This window comes from Grammomys surdaster, unplaced genomic scaffold (genome assembly GCF_004785775.1).
Source record: "Grammomys surdaster isolate TR1022 unplaced genomic scaffold, NIH_TR_1.0 125846, whole genome shotgun sequence".
Lineage (NCBI taxonomy): Eukaryota > Metazoa > Chordata > Mammalia > Rodentia > Muridae > Grammomys > Grammomys surdaster.
Genome location: NW_021620672.1, coordinates 968,990 through 983,670, shown reverse-complemented (window position 1 = coordinate 983,670; position 14,681 = coordinate 968,990). Strand labels below are relative to the sequence as shown.

The window sequence follows — 14,681 nt, the reverse complement described above, 5'->3', positions numbered from 1 at the left end:
TCTGGTGGTTCCTCTTGTCGTACAGTGGCGACAGCACATTTTCTGATTCTTGTGGGGCTTAGACAAATGCTTGAGCTTTATCTCCATCATTTTCTTGAAGAACCAAATCCTAATGAGTGCTTTTGTTAGTTTGAGTCAGCCAAGGCCTTCAGAGTCTCCTCCTTAGGGCAGCAGTCTTGAAGTGCTTTTTTTAGCTCCCGGAGTTCTATAGGTGAACTCTGTAGGAAAAACATGGAATTGTCTCTGTCTCAGTTACTTCTGTCTTGGCTGCAGCTCACCTGAGTTCTGTTCTTAGTAAGTACTGTTTTATTATTGTGCTTTAAGACAGAAATTGCTTGTTCAACCTAAGTCACAAAAGTAAAAGCAATCATGAATATCGTTGGATATTGAAGAAGAACAGTGTTGGGGTGGGGATATAGGTAAGTAGTGGTAGACGCTTATATATGAGGTCTGGGTGTTTGATCTCCAGCAGTGCTAAGATCTTTTTTGTTTGGTTTTTTGTTTTTGTTTTTGTTTGGTTTTTTGTTTTTGTTTTTGTTTTTTTAGGGTTTTGTTTTGAGACAGTGTCTTTCTATGTATCCTTGGGTAGCCTAGAACTTGGTAGACTAGATTGGCTCTAAACTTCCACCACTTTGAAATATTTTGTATTACTTGTAACCACTCGTTTCAATAACGAATTCTCTCAGCCTGTATTTGAGTTTTCCCCTGAATTTTCTGAATACAGAATGTTATTTTCTATCAGAAAGCTTGACCTTATTCCTTCTAATGAACATCTCTAATTTTTAATGATTTTACAATTTTTTTTAATCTAGCAACAATTGCTGGCTGCTTTCTTGTTAGGCTTTGTCTCATTAATGTCAGAAGGTGGTATGGTTTCAGAAGGTGGTATCTATCTGTATTTTGATTCTCTCTTGTAAAGTTAATAATAATGGACTCATTTCTGAAACTTGAGAGTCAGTTTTGCTGTTTACTGACAACACAGCTTTTGACTGTTTCAGGCAGTATAGTATTTTGTATACTAGTTTAACTTTCATTGCATTTTATTTGAACAAATGACATTGACACAGACCTTGGCAGGAGTAGTTTTGTCACTTTCCTTATTCTGAAGAGTCTAGGATCTCTGAAGCCTGATTAGAGTTTTGTTGGAGTTAGAGGTTCTTGCTAGTTACTGTGAGACACAGTAGTCTATAAATACCAGCTTGGGAAGTCACTCCTTTTCTTTGAACACACTAGATTCTTTCCCTTTAATGTCATGTTTTTTTACCTCTTCCATACTCCAGGAAAATTTCCACAGGTAGTATATGGGAGCTAATAGAAATATTTTCATTCTACAGTGATAGAAATTAAACATGGGCTTTCCTCCTTTTCTTTTTTCTTTTTGTATCTTAACTACTTCTGATCACTTTCTGATATTTTTATGACAAAATAAACTATACAGTACAACTTCAGGGCTACTCATTCCTTTTTGTGGTGCTTAAAAATGAAGCTAAAGCCTCCTATATGATTAGGAAGTGGTCTTCCTCTGAATTCCATCCTCAAGCCGACTAAGGCATTTTTGTAAAGGACTTTCCATTTATTCATATTGCTCAATAAAGATGGCAAGACTAACGTTTTTAAGATACTGAAAAAAGTAATAACTTTGTGAATTTGTGCATTTTTACATATAGGTAATATAGAAACACACCACAATTTTGTCTTTGGTCTTAGCCATCATAGTGACTTAACTCTTTGCATCTGAGTGGTTATCATGTTAAATTCTCTAGAGACTAACATCTTCTGGAACTGGAAAGTTAGTAGGGAGAATATTTTATTTTATTTTATTTTATTTATTTTATTTTATTTTTTTAATGAGCCAAAATTTTATTTATTTCTTGCATTTGAAGTATTCCTCGATGACATCCTTGGCCTGAGATTCTTTGCCATAGTCCTTAACCACTACACAACTGCAACCAACCACTTTCCGTGGCTTCACTTCTCGATCAATTTTACAGAGGCCCACCCATTCCCCTAGTTTCTTGTTGTCGTCAACCTTTATCAGGTTGATTTGGTGCTCGGCACAAAGTGCCTCCACCAGCTTGACATACATGGGCTCATCACAGTTGATGCTAGCACACAGAGATGGGCTTGGCACTTGTCTAAGGCTTTGGCAGCTTCGCGTATGCCACGTGCTAGGCCATCGTGGATGAGGGTGGTCTTCAGCACCTCTTGTAGAGCAGTGTTGACGTCCATTACACCTCCAGCAGCTATGCCTTCCTCGGCCATGGCGGTGGATTACGACTATCGCCGAATCTTGAATGTACCTGAACTTCTGCCTCCGCTCAAGTTGGCGGCGGCAGAGAAAAAAGGGGGAGAATATTTTAATGTTTGTGTTGAGTTAACCTGTAAGTGTGGCATAAGGCAGGAAATATGAGCTTGAGATGTTTAAAGGCCATGTGATTTCAGTGTATTTAAATGGAAGTAATAAGTATATGAGTCTGTGTGAATAGTGTTCTGTTGGTACAAAGTACCGCGACTCTCAAAGTAACAAAAGATTCTTGATACGGTGAAATTATGGGTAAGCATCCAGCTAGATGATGTTTACTCAGAATGGAAGTCCATAGAGATCAGTGGTTAAAGTCTACACCTACAATTGATTTGTATTTTTAATTTTCATGTTATGTATAAGTTTAATTTTCACCCTACTCTGGGGACTGATTGCCTTGTAAATAAATGACTACACTTAGTTTAATAGGCTTATGTTTTGCCGTTGTTGGCTTTACAGACATTGCAGAAACACTTCACTTCCTCCTATGTGGTGCCTCCAATGGAAGTTGTCAAGAGCAGATTGATCTTGTTCCACGAAGTCCTCAAGAACTGTATGAACTGACATCTCTGATTTGGTAATAATGGGTCGATTTTCCTTGAAAGTCTTAACAGTTACAGATGGTGCAGAAAGTTACTCACTAAAATAATTGCACTTTTTACTTTCAGTGAACTTATGCCATGTTTACCAAAAGAAGGCATTTTTGCAGTAGATACAATGTTGAAAAAGGGAAATGCTCAGAACACAGATGGTGCAATATGGCAGTGGCGTGATGACCGAGGCCTCTGGCATCCCTATAACAGGATTGACAGCCGGATCATTGAGGTAGTAGTTTCATTGTACCATTTAAATATGTCTATTTTTGTGGAGAGTGGGTGTAGGGATGGCAAATGGGGAGGTGGTTGTGTGTGCTTAAGTGTGCTCAGTTTTGAATTAACTCAAGATTCTCTCATTTTGTCTCCTGAGAAAGAAGGTCCTCATTCTGTTGAGGTCAGAAAACATGATGTTCTAGTCCTGCTTCTGCTGCTAACTACCTGCTTGGCTTGGAGCAAGTAATCTCAGTTCTTTGTCCCATAGTTTTGTTTCCAAAAGGAAACATTGGAGGGTTAGACTGTGTTTCAAAGCAGGTCTACTATTTCAACCCAGAAGAAATCTCCCAGTGTGTGCTTTTTATACTCAATCAGGAAAAAAAGTGAAAACAAACTAAGTTTCTGTCTTAGGGTGAATATGAAAATTGTAATAGATCAGTATGTAATTCTGTAATAGTCCAATAGATTTTAATAGCATAATGGAAGCAATGTTTAAAATTATGGAACTTTTGATAACTTGGTATAAGAGAAGAAAATGAATAATAAATGGAGGAATATACCAAAATGTTAATGACAGTTTATATGTTTTTTTCTGATTTTGTTTGTATTCACAGGAATATTATTAAAATTTCTCAGATGACAAAAAGATGCTAGAAAAGTGTTGCAGTACTTGAGAGGTTGTTCATTTTCTGCTAGAAGTGTCAGTACATCCACAGGATTCTTCTAAATTTAATACACCTTTTAAATTAAACCATCTTCATCCTTCTTGTAGAGTAGTATTTTAAAGATGTGTCCTGGTTTCTAAAAGTTTTTGCTAAATGAACTCAAAATTCAGAACCAACTTGCTTTTATGAGAGTTAATTGGTCAGTTATGCCACAACTGGTAGTGTATTCTTAGTTTCTAACCTTTAAGTGTTCTCTTTTTTAGCATTCTCCTGATAATAATGACATCTTTGCTATTAGTTTACTCTCTATTTCCAGGTAGTTATTCCATTCTGTCAAGGAGTCTCAGCTTAGGTTGGACTTGGTATAAAGAATGTTGGCTTGTTTTTTGTTTTTGTTTTTTTGTTTTTTTCCTTTTTCTTTCTTTCTTTCTTTTTTTTTTCCTTTTTCAAGTGATAGGTTATTGCTATATAGCCTAAGGTGTCTTTGAACCTGGAAAACTCCTGACTTAACTTCCTGAGTGCTGGGATTCCAGGTGTGCAATCAGCATTTTGTAACTTCTCTAGGATATCTGAAGTTAAATAATAGTCTTTACTGTGTAGCGCTTGCATCGTGATTATTAATTTTAGATCTTAGTTTTAGTTGTGTGTCTCACAGGCTTAGAACCATATGTAAATGTGAGGTTGTCTTTGTTTACCTAAGGACAATTCTACAAGGTGTTTGGCTTAAGTTTAGTAGGTTACTAGAAGTTTATCAGGTAAAAAGTGTTTTTATAACAATTGGAGTTCTAAGTACGTATGTAAAATTTCTTTTACAATACAATTTTTTTTCTAAATGCAAATGGTATCTTCATGTCAGTTAAGCTATATTTTATAATTACCTGGATGTTTGTATCACTAGTATCTTATAGACCCCATGATTTGGTTTAATTTAAAATGATTTGGTAAACAACTGAGTTTTATCATCAACTGTACTAAAATTTCCACATTCTGTCAGTTTACCAACCTCATAAAATACATTTATAAAGTAGCATATGTCCTGCTGTACTAAGGTAATAGATTTCTACATGTTTATATTCAAGGCTTCTCTCTCTTTGCTCTCAGGCAGCCCATCAGGTCGGTGAGGATGAGATAAGCTTGTCCACTCTGGGACGAGTTTATACTATTGATTTTAATTCTATGCAGCAAATCAATGAGGACACGGGAACAGCACGTGCCATTCAGAGAAAACCTAACCCCTTAGCCAATACTAACACTAGTAAGTATCCTTTGACTTAAATAGAGCTGTACTGTTGTGATTTACTTATTTTACATAGATTTTGAGTATGAGTATGTGGGCACATGTGTTCTACAACATGCACAAGGTGAGAGGATAACTTGAAGGAGCCATTTTTCTTGTACTACCATGTCGGTTCTAGTCTTTAGGCTTGCTGTCAAGTACCTTCACTTATTCACCTTCCTGCTGGGCCTGTAATGTAACAGTTTCATTGAGTATCATTAGGGAGGGGCAAGATAGTTGAATAATGTGATACTTCACTAGAACCAGTGCTTCAGTTATTATGAATAAGCTAGCATTACTACTCTTTAAATGATGTCCTGGAATGCAGTTGTTCATTGCACCTTAGCAGAAAAGGACTAGGTAGGAAATGTGGGAGGCTTCTTAGGTCATACAGTCTGTATACTATGTAACACTATTGTACACTCGAAGCTTTTATTTTATACAATGTAAACAAGTGGACCTTACGAAACAAAGGGATATTCAAGATATATAAACATAGTTGGCCACTCCTTTTTTCATAATCAGTTACATTCTCCTTACACATACTCTTTGTAAACAAAGTTAAGTACGTAGGTTTTGTTTGCAGTCTGCTCATTGGTTTTTTTTTTTTTTTATACCTGTATTTTAGTGGCTTAGTATTGAAGTTTCCCTAGTATTTCTTAGACTATCTTAAGATAAGGAAGTGATATATAGTTAGTACAGTGATGCTTTCATCTGGACAGAATGTTCAGTAGTCTTTAAATGCTATCTTTATATGTCCTGGTTGATTAATGTTTTTTCTATAATGGAAAAAAAATTCATAGCACTTCAGATAGTTGCTTGGCTGAATACTTTGTTTTATTTACTGTGCTTCTATAGCAGTTGGTCACTGCATGACTGTTCATTTTTTAAAATCACAGGTGGATATTCAGAGTTAAAGAAGGATGATGCTCGAGCACAGCTAATGAAAGAAGACCCGGAACTGGCTAAGTCTTTCATTAAGACCTTATTTGGTGTTCTCTATGAAGTGTATAGCTCCTCAGCAGGACCTGCAGTCAGACATAAGTGCCTTAGAGCAATTCTTAGGATAATTTATTTTGCTGATGCTGAACTTCTGAAGGATGTTCTGAAAAATCATGCTGTTTCAAGGTGTGTTAATGAAAATAGTAAAGATGTTTTAGAAATTTTAACTTAAGTAATTTCAGGAGTTTCTAAATCTTTGTACAGAAAGGATGAAGTAAAGTTTCTTTAGAATGCTTTGAATAATTTTAAATGTCTTTTTAAACATAATTTTAGTTAAAAATCAAACTGAATTTAATAAAAATTATAGTTGGTAAGGTGGAATTGAATTTTGTTATTAAATTTTAAGTAGTATGGCCAAAAATAATCACCAACTTCAGTTTATACACAGATGCTGTTTCTTTTTTTTAGTCACATTGCTTCCATGCTATCAAGCCAAGACCTGAAGATAGTAGTTGGAGCTCTTCAGATGGCAGAAATCCTAATGCAAAAGTTACCTGATATTTTTAGCGTTTACTTCAGGAGAGAAGGTAATGCCATTTTTGATAAGTTAATGATGAATAGGTTAATCTAGAACTTGGTATGACACATTTAGTGTCTATAAGGAAAGTATCGGTACGTATGAGATATGTTTAAGAGCTCAAAAATATGTAGAGTGTTTCGTATGAAGTATGTATTTTTGTGGAAGTACAGGATTATTGCAATTCACTGTGACTAGCTGTTAGTCATTTTCAGTCTTTTCCCTCTACCATATACACTCATTTTTTTCAGCAGTTAGGGACTTCAGTCCATAGTTATTCCTTGAATAAGGTTGCAGTACATCATGGCAGTAAATCAGAAAAATCCTAAATTTTGAGGATACATCTTTGAATTGAGAATGTATGTGTCTGGTACCATAAGAGAGCATTAGATCCTTTGATATTGGATTAACAGATAGTTGTGGAGTTTTGTGTGAATGCTGGCAGGTGAACTTCTTAAAGAGCAACAAGTACTCTTTCTTAACCAATGAGTCATCTCTCCAGCCCTTGATTATTCTTTTTTCCTTTTATTGAAAATAGGGTTTATTTTTTCTCTTACATAATGTATCCTGATTATGGTTTCCCTTCCCAGTTCCTCCCCTATTCCCCTTTCATTGGAATCCACTTTCTTTCTGTTTCTCATTGAAAATAAACAGTCTCGTGAGGGATAATAATCAAATTATAATAAGATAAAACTAACACATCGAAAGAGGACAAAACAAACAGAAGGGAAGAGCCCAACAAAAGGCATAAGAAATGTGCAGAGACTCATTCATACACTTAGGACTCCCATAAAAACACTAAAGTGAAAGGCATAATATATCTGCAAAGGACCTGTGGGATAAAAAGAAAAATAATATAAATAAAATTATAATTTAAAAAAATCAGAATTGGGAGGGAAAATGACATAACCTGAAAAGATGCTGTTGTGTTTGCTTTCTTTTGACTGTCTACTGCTCAGATTCAGCCTCACCCTTAGGAGTAGTTTGTTTCCTTTGGAGAATATTAAGTTTTCATTTGCAAGTGATTATCAGTTGGAAATAGCTCTAGGGTTAGGCATAGGGGCACATGTCTACTTTTTTTCAGCTGTAGGACTGCATCTGATACGGACCTATACAGGCTGTGTCATCTGAGTTATATGTGTGTTAAATGTTACTGATTGAGAGCGTATTCATTCCTTGGTGCCACAACACCTGGCTAGGAGGAAGCTTCCAGTGATGGCTGAACAAGGCATGTTCTGCTAGAGTCAGTCACTTTTTCATATATTGGGTTTATTATCTTTCCTTGTTTTGAAACTATGATAGATAGGCCAACACAATGGAAACAAAATAGGTTGTGTTTTGTTTTTTGTTCTGTTTTTTAAAGTACTTAAAAATATCTTGAGACACAGTGGTACCCTTAAATCCAAAGGAGGGCTGATCTTTTTGACTTCCAACCCAGCTACTTAGTGAGACACTATCTCTAAAGTAACTAAGTAAAATTTCCTTTGTTCAAATAATTTACAGAAGAAAAAAAAAGAAAAAGCAATATTTTTCTATTAGGTGACTGTTACAAATCAGGTAGGTGTGCAGGCACACATACACTTACTTTCTAGATTCATGAAATACTTAGTTACATATTTTTGTCTTCAAAATTTGTCTCAAATTGTTTCAGATTGTCTTTTTTGTCTTACTTGTGTTTTTAGATTTATCGTCTACTTTTTGTTTTGCTTTTGTTTATTTCAATCTTTTTAGTTTAGAAGTAAATGAGATCCACTTGCCAACTTTCATCTTCATCCCATGCCAAGTGATTTTTGTTTAAACTTAGAAAATCTGCTATATCTAATCTGATTCTATTTTCTACCCTCATGTATATCTGTAGCATATACATAATGGTGTTGATTATGGGTTTTGGCTTCTCACAGCTAGGTCATGTTGCTCATAAAAAAGATTAAAGTTTAATGCTAACTTCTTCCCCTGAAAGTCTTGTTTTCTTCCCATTTTTAGCTTCCCTGTAGTGTGCTCTGGATTCCTGTATTTCTGTTTGTGAGCTCAAAATTATTTACTGGAATCCTCAGGAAAATTTATCATTTGAGTCATTTAGACTGCTGAGTGTGTTTGCTTTGCCTGTTAACTATGTCCTCAGTACCTAGCATAGATAGCTTATGCATAAAATGTAGTTTTGAACAAGTGCCTGTAGTTTAAATCAGGTTCCCCCCACCACCTCCCAAGAGACTCTAACAGGTGTTGTACTTCACACCTTTAATCTCAGCACTTGGGAAGCAGAAGTAGGCAAATCTCTTGAGTTTGAGGCCAGCCTGTTCTACATGGAAAATTCCAGGAAGCTTGGGCTGCATAGATCTTCACAACACTCAAAACAAAACAAAGCAAAATAAACTAATGAGAAAGGTTGGGACTTTACTCCCAAAAATGCTTCTACATTCACACATAAAGTTCACCCACAGATTTTCATGTATTTAACACAAAGTTTCTTGGATATCTGAGAGAGAGGGAGAGGGAGAGGAGAGTAAGCAGGGGGAGAGAGGGAGCTCGAGAGCGAGCTGTCACTTTTAGGAACCCTTTCTCTTCTCACAAATTATATTTTAGTCGTCCTTATTCTGATGATAGATGATCAGTTGCCACCTTTAAATAGCCCTTTCTGGATAGTAGTTTTCTCTTTGAAGCTGATTGACTTTTCTACTTTGAGTTTGGTTGGAAGATTAGAAGACATTGAATAACAATGTCTTTTAATTTTATTTTTTCTGATCTGAGTCAAGATGAAACTTTTCTCTACCTCCCGCCCCCCTCCCCAGTTTCCTCCCTCCTGCCTTTATTTCTAGTTTACCAGGATCAACATTCAGGAATTTGTAATGGTGGAGGTTCTTGTCTCCTGATTAAACTGATTTCTTTTTGTCCCTGTTGCCATGAAGGTGTGATGCATCAAGTAAAACATTTAGCAGAATCAGAGTCTTTGTTGACAAGTCCTCCAAAGGCATGTACAAATGGATCAGGATCCCTGGGGTCTACAACACCAGCCAGCAGTGGGACTGCCACGGCAGCAACCAATGCCTCTGCTGATCTTGGGTCACCTAGCTTGCAGCATAGCAGAGATGATTCTCTGGATCTGAGCCCTCAAGGGTGAGTCTTGTTGTGATTTGTAATGTATTTTGCCTGTGTCTGTGTTGATATCTAATACTCTTAGTGAGAATAGAGTATCTGTGAGTGGGTGGTTTTTTGTTTGTTTGTTTGTTTTTGTGGTGATGACTTAATCTCAATCAGTACTGACAGTTACCTCTACCAGTGAAGTATTTACTTGGCCCTTCTGTTCTTTGGAATAGAAAGGAAATAACTTTTAAAAAGCTACTTTACTGGGCTCCATTTTATAGGTAAATGAAATACATACACATCATTTACATTGATACCCAAGGGAAATGAGGTGCAAACATATACTACGTTTGTTTACACACACATCACAGATGTAGTATCTTAGTTATAATTTTGCATTTACTTTGTACTGTTATATATATACATGCTTTTGTGATACCAAAAAATAAAAAAATTTAGAAATTATAGGCAAGACCTTTCCGTTTAGCCTTAATTACCAATCATATAGCTGCTTCCTAAAGTCATTTGTGCTTGCTCTGCTGTATTATTTATTGTGTTGGAAACTCTTAAATTTTTTTTTATTGTCATTGTATTAGAAGATCACACATTTAAGTGCTTTTATGTCTTTTATGTTTAGAAACTGTAGTGTTGCCATTTGAGTTGTATGTGATAATCCACATTCATTTCTGAAATTTAGATAGTAATAGTTCATATTTTTCTTTTGCTGCAAAAGACATCAAGTTTTTTTTTTTAACTTTTATTTTTATTATATGAATATGGGTGTTTTTACCTGCACGTATGGTTCTGCCTCATGTTCATGCAGGCTAAAAGAGGCTTGGCTCCTGGGACTAGAGTTATATAAGGTGGTTGTGAGCTGCTATATAGGTGCTGAGAATTGACCTCAAGTGGCTGGTAGGAGCCAAAGCTAATGTTCTTAACTTCTGAGTTCACTTTCTAGCTCCTGTAAAATATAACTTGGTAAAACATTATTATTGGGATCCTAAAATTAACAGCTGGCTAGATTGCTGGAGTTGGGTGTTTGAGGGAAGAATCAAGTTTGTTGCCACTTTATGGCAGTTATGTAATTTAGTTTAATCAAAAGACAACCTTGTGCTGTGTGGTGGCTCATAACGTTAATTCCAGCACTTGGGAGGCAGAGGCAGGTGGAGCTCTGAATTATGAGGCCATCCTGTTCTATAGATCCAGGACAGCCAAGGTATACAAAGAAAACTCTATCTTGAAAAAGTCTGGTTTGGGATGGTTGTTAATTCAGTCTTTCCTGCCACTCCTCTCCCCCAAGTATTGAGATTACCAAGTGAAACATTCTTGTTTCAAAGATGGTTTTGTTAGGTCTATGTGCCTTAGTATATGTATGTTCACCATAAATGTGCAGATGTCTTAGAATTAAGAGTATGAGCCTTCCTGTGGTGCTTGGAATAAACCCCAATTCCTGGAAGAGAAACAAATGCCTTTAACTGTTAAAATGATCTCTTTAAGCCTTACATTTTTCATTTATAAGTTACAGAGTATCTCTTTCTTTAAAGTCTATTTTTCTTGGTTGTATATTTGAATACATAAAGCTTATTTCATAAAATTACCAGACTCTGGGTAATTGGGTCTTTTCCCGATTAAAGTTTTTTTGAATTATTTAAATTTTATTTGAGCCATAGATCAACCAAACTAGAACTTTTTTTTAATTTTAATTTTTTTAATAATCACATTTGTGCATTCATGTTCCCTGGTGCCAATGTGGAAGTCAGTTTGCACTAATTGGTTCACTCCTTTTATTAGGTGGGTCCCTGAGATTCAGATTATCTGTCTTGATGACAAACTCCTTTACCCATTGAACCATCTTACTCTCCCCTAGAGTGTTCTTCCATTTGCCCATCTTTTGTATCTTTTTTATTATATAAGTTCAGAAATGCTTCTGACGTTAAGAGCAGCAGCTTGCAAAGTGTGATAGTTGTTTAGATTAAAGCCTATGGGCAGATGAAGTAAAGCCCTCCTTCCACTCAGAACCATGAATGAGGCAGGAGAATCATAAATTGGAGGTCTAGCCTGAGGTAATGTGGAGACTGACAGTTAAACAAAACATGGAAAAAAAATTAGATGTGTAGATAGTTGAATGAATATTTTTTAACAGGCTAGTCTTTGTATTTTTGTTTAATGCATTATATGTTATAAATTGGGTATGAAGAAAACTAATTAGGCCTTTAGTTTTTGTTTTTAGCACTTAGTAATTCATTTTCTGTCTCTATACTCCTTATAGAATATGACTGTTCACAGACTCCATATTAAGTCTATAAAAGTTGTTGAGACATTTTAGATCCTAAGTTAAATGTCCAATCATAACTGGGTTCTTGAGTGGTAATTACTAACTTCATCATTGTTTTTCCATGCAACAGTCGATTAAGTGATGTTCTCAAGAGGAAACGACTGCCAAAACGAGGGCCAAGAAGGCCAAAGTATTCCCCCCCAAGAGATGATGACAAAGTAGACAATCAAGGTGAGACCTGTGGTGAGATGATTGGGAGATGAGGAGAAGGTGATGGAGAAGGTTCCTCATGACTTGCTGTTATAATTATTTCAGTTTCTATATTAAGATTAATTTTTTTTTTCCTTCAATTTTGGTGAAATGATTTGAATTTAATTCTTTTCTCTTTATAGCTAAAAGCCCCACCACTACTCAGTCACCTAAATCTTCCTTCCTGGCAAGCTTGAATCCAAAAACGTGGGGAAGGTTAAGCGCACAGTCCAACAGCAACAATATTGAACCAGCACGAACTGCAGGAGTTAGTGGACTTGCCAGGGCAGCCTCAAAAGACACCATATCCAATAATAGGTAAAGTGTGTGCTGGGGTTTGGAATGAAAGGTCTCAACGTGATTGTATTGAGCACCGTCATGCTAGGGATACATGAACTAGTTCACTTTGTTCTCAACCCAAAAGATAAGTTACATTCTTATGAGGGTGTGTGTATGTGTGTGTACGTACACATACACACATGTATATATGTATAGACAGACAGACAGCTCTGCTTTTTCTGTGAGTTCAACCCTATATCTTACATATAAAAGTCATAGCATAGCAATAATTCAACCAGTTGACAACTCTGCTTAGTTTTGCTTTATGTAGAATGTTTTCCTAAATTGTTGTGTGTGCTTGCATTTTCTGTTTATACTTTCTAATAACATTCTTATGCCTACTTAGTGGGATTTGAAGATGTGTAACTGAGAGTAGCTGCTTTTTAAAAAAATTCCTGGCTCTCTTGCAGATGCTAATTTTTTATCAGCGGGTTATATGGAAATGCTTACCAGTGGGTCATAGGAATTGCACTGGATACATAGTACCTATGGAAACCGATTCCTCTATAAATAAGACATTTTTTCCAGAGGCATTTTATAACTTTTCATTTGATTGAATTGGCTGGTGAGTCTCTGAATTAAGGAGAATAATTAAACAAATGTATTTTTAAAGTTTATAAACAGCCAGGTCACATGCTTCTGGTATTTATATTTGAGTATGAACTTTTAGGAAGTTAGAACATCTTATTACTGTTCACCTGATGACCTGAAATACATTCCAAATACAGTTCTTTAGATACATCTTAGCCCATTTTGAGAATGAAGCTGGATTTGCTTTATGTGAATCATAATAACGACAGAAGGCCAGTAAGTGTTTTGAGTATAGCTGTTCTAATCAAGGCTGTAATATTATTTCTTTCATATATCTTTATGTGTATGTATTAAGTACTTGTGGAGGTCACAATACAACTTGTAGAAGTTGGTTCTCCTTGAGTGTTGAACTGAGCATCTTAACCTGCTGAAATATCTTCCAGTTCTAATCTGACTTCAGCGTAGACTTTTTACCTATTGAGAGACATTAATATCTCCTTTTTCCTTCTTGTAGAGAAAAAATTAAAGGCTGGATTAAGGAGCAGGCACATAAATTTGTTGAGCGTTATTTTAGTTCTGAGAATATGGATGGAAGCAACCCTGCCTTGAATGTCCTTCAGAGACTTTGTGCTGCAACTGAACAACTCAACCTCCAGGTACTGTCTGTGCCCAGTGCATCACTGGGAGATCAGTTGGGAGGTGGTTGTAGAAACTTTGCTTTCTACAACTAATTTCTTCTGTCCCTTGTCCATGGTTTACTATCTGTAGTACATACTGGAAACCTTGACATGTTCTTCTGTTCTTTGTGTTCCCTATTTCTTGACAAATGGCAAAATTTCAGAGATGTCCCTTTTCTAAATACTCTTAGCCACCTCTACCTGCAGACTCACAGTATTATACTTGAAAGGCTCGAGCTTTATTGTGGCCCTTGCCATTTCATCTGACTCTCTATGTTTTAGGTGTGTTTTTTTTTTTTTTTTGCACTTAGTGTAGCTTTTGTTCTTGTTTTCTCAGGTATTTCATAGACATGTTATGTTTATTAACTTAAAGCCCCATATCCTGTTTTATCATTTTTAATCTGGCTTTCTTTTTTCTTTTTTTCTTTTTCTTTTTTTACCGAGACAGGGTTTCTCTGTGTAGCCCTGGCTGTCCTGGAACTCACTCTGTAGAACAGGCTGGCCTCGAACTCAGAAACCCACCTGCCTCTGCCTCCCAAGTGCTGGGATTAAAGAGCCCTACTCTAATTTTAAAAAGTTAATAAAATATCAGTTGTACAAAGTCATGGCCTTTGATACAATATGTCCATGCATGTATATTTTGTGCTCTGATTCTACTCAAATTTTCTACTCATTGTCCTTTCTTGTTCCCTCCTCTCCTGGGTCTCAAGTAGCAACTGTTCTACTTTGGTGTTTTTGTTTTTAAATGTATTATGCATAGTAGAGGTAGCATGTCATATTTGGCTTAACATAGTGATCGTTCCAGTTAATGGCACACTTTCTTCTTTCTTAGGCCCTTTGCTTTCAGTTTGTTTCATATTTTCTTAGCCCTGAGTAGAGAGGTACATTGGTTAAATTGTGTTATGAACACTGATTTTCCTCATGAACGACTACTTCCTGAGTGTGTAGGGAGTGATAG

General features: G+C 36.0%; 1 protein-coding gene and 1 pseudogene across 1 annotated transcript in view; one reads left to right on the top strand and one right to left on the bottom strand.

Moving 5' to 3' along the window:
- Positions 1-14,681, top strand: part of Trip12 (thyroid hormone receptor interactor 12) — a 117,592-nt gene that overhangs the window by 75,003 nt on the left and 27,908 nt on the right. Inside the window, exons 16-24 of the mRNA XM_028789583.1 lie at positions 2,762-2,879; positions 2,971-3,127; positions 4,878-5,031; positions 5,952-6,180; positions 6,463-6,581; positions 9,478-9,685; positions 12,058-12,158; positions 12,320-12,494; positions 13,561-13,702. Of these exons, the coding sequence (XP_028645416.1) occupies positions 2,762-2,879; positions 2,971-3,127; positions 4,878-5,031; positions 5,952-6,180; positions 6,463-6,581; positions 9,478-9,685; positions 12,058-12,158; positions 12,320-12,494; positions 13,561-13,702 (1,403 nt within the window). The remainder of the gene's footprint in view (positions 1-2,761; positions 2,880-2,970; positions 3,128-4,877; positions 5,032-5,951; positions 6,181-6,462; positions 6,582-9,477; positions 9,686-12,057; positions 12,159-12,319; positions 12,495-13,560; positions 13,703-14,681) is intronic.
- Positions 1,840-2,262, bottom strand: LOC114640620 (annotated as a pseudogene).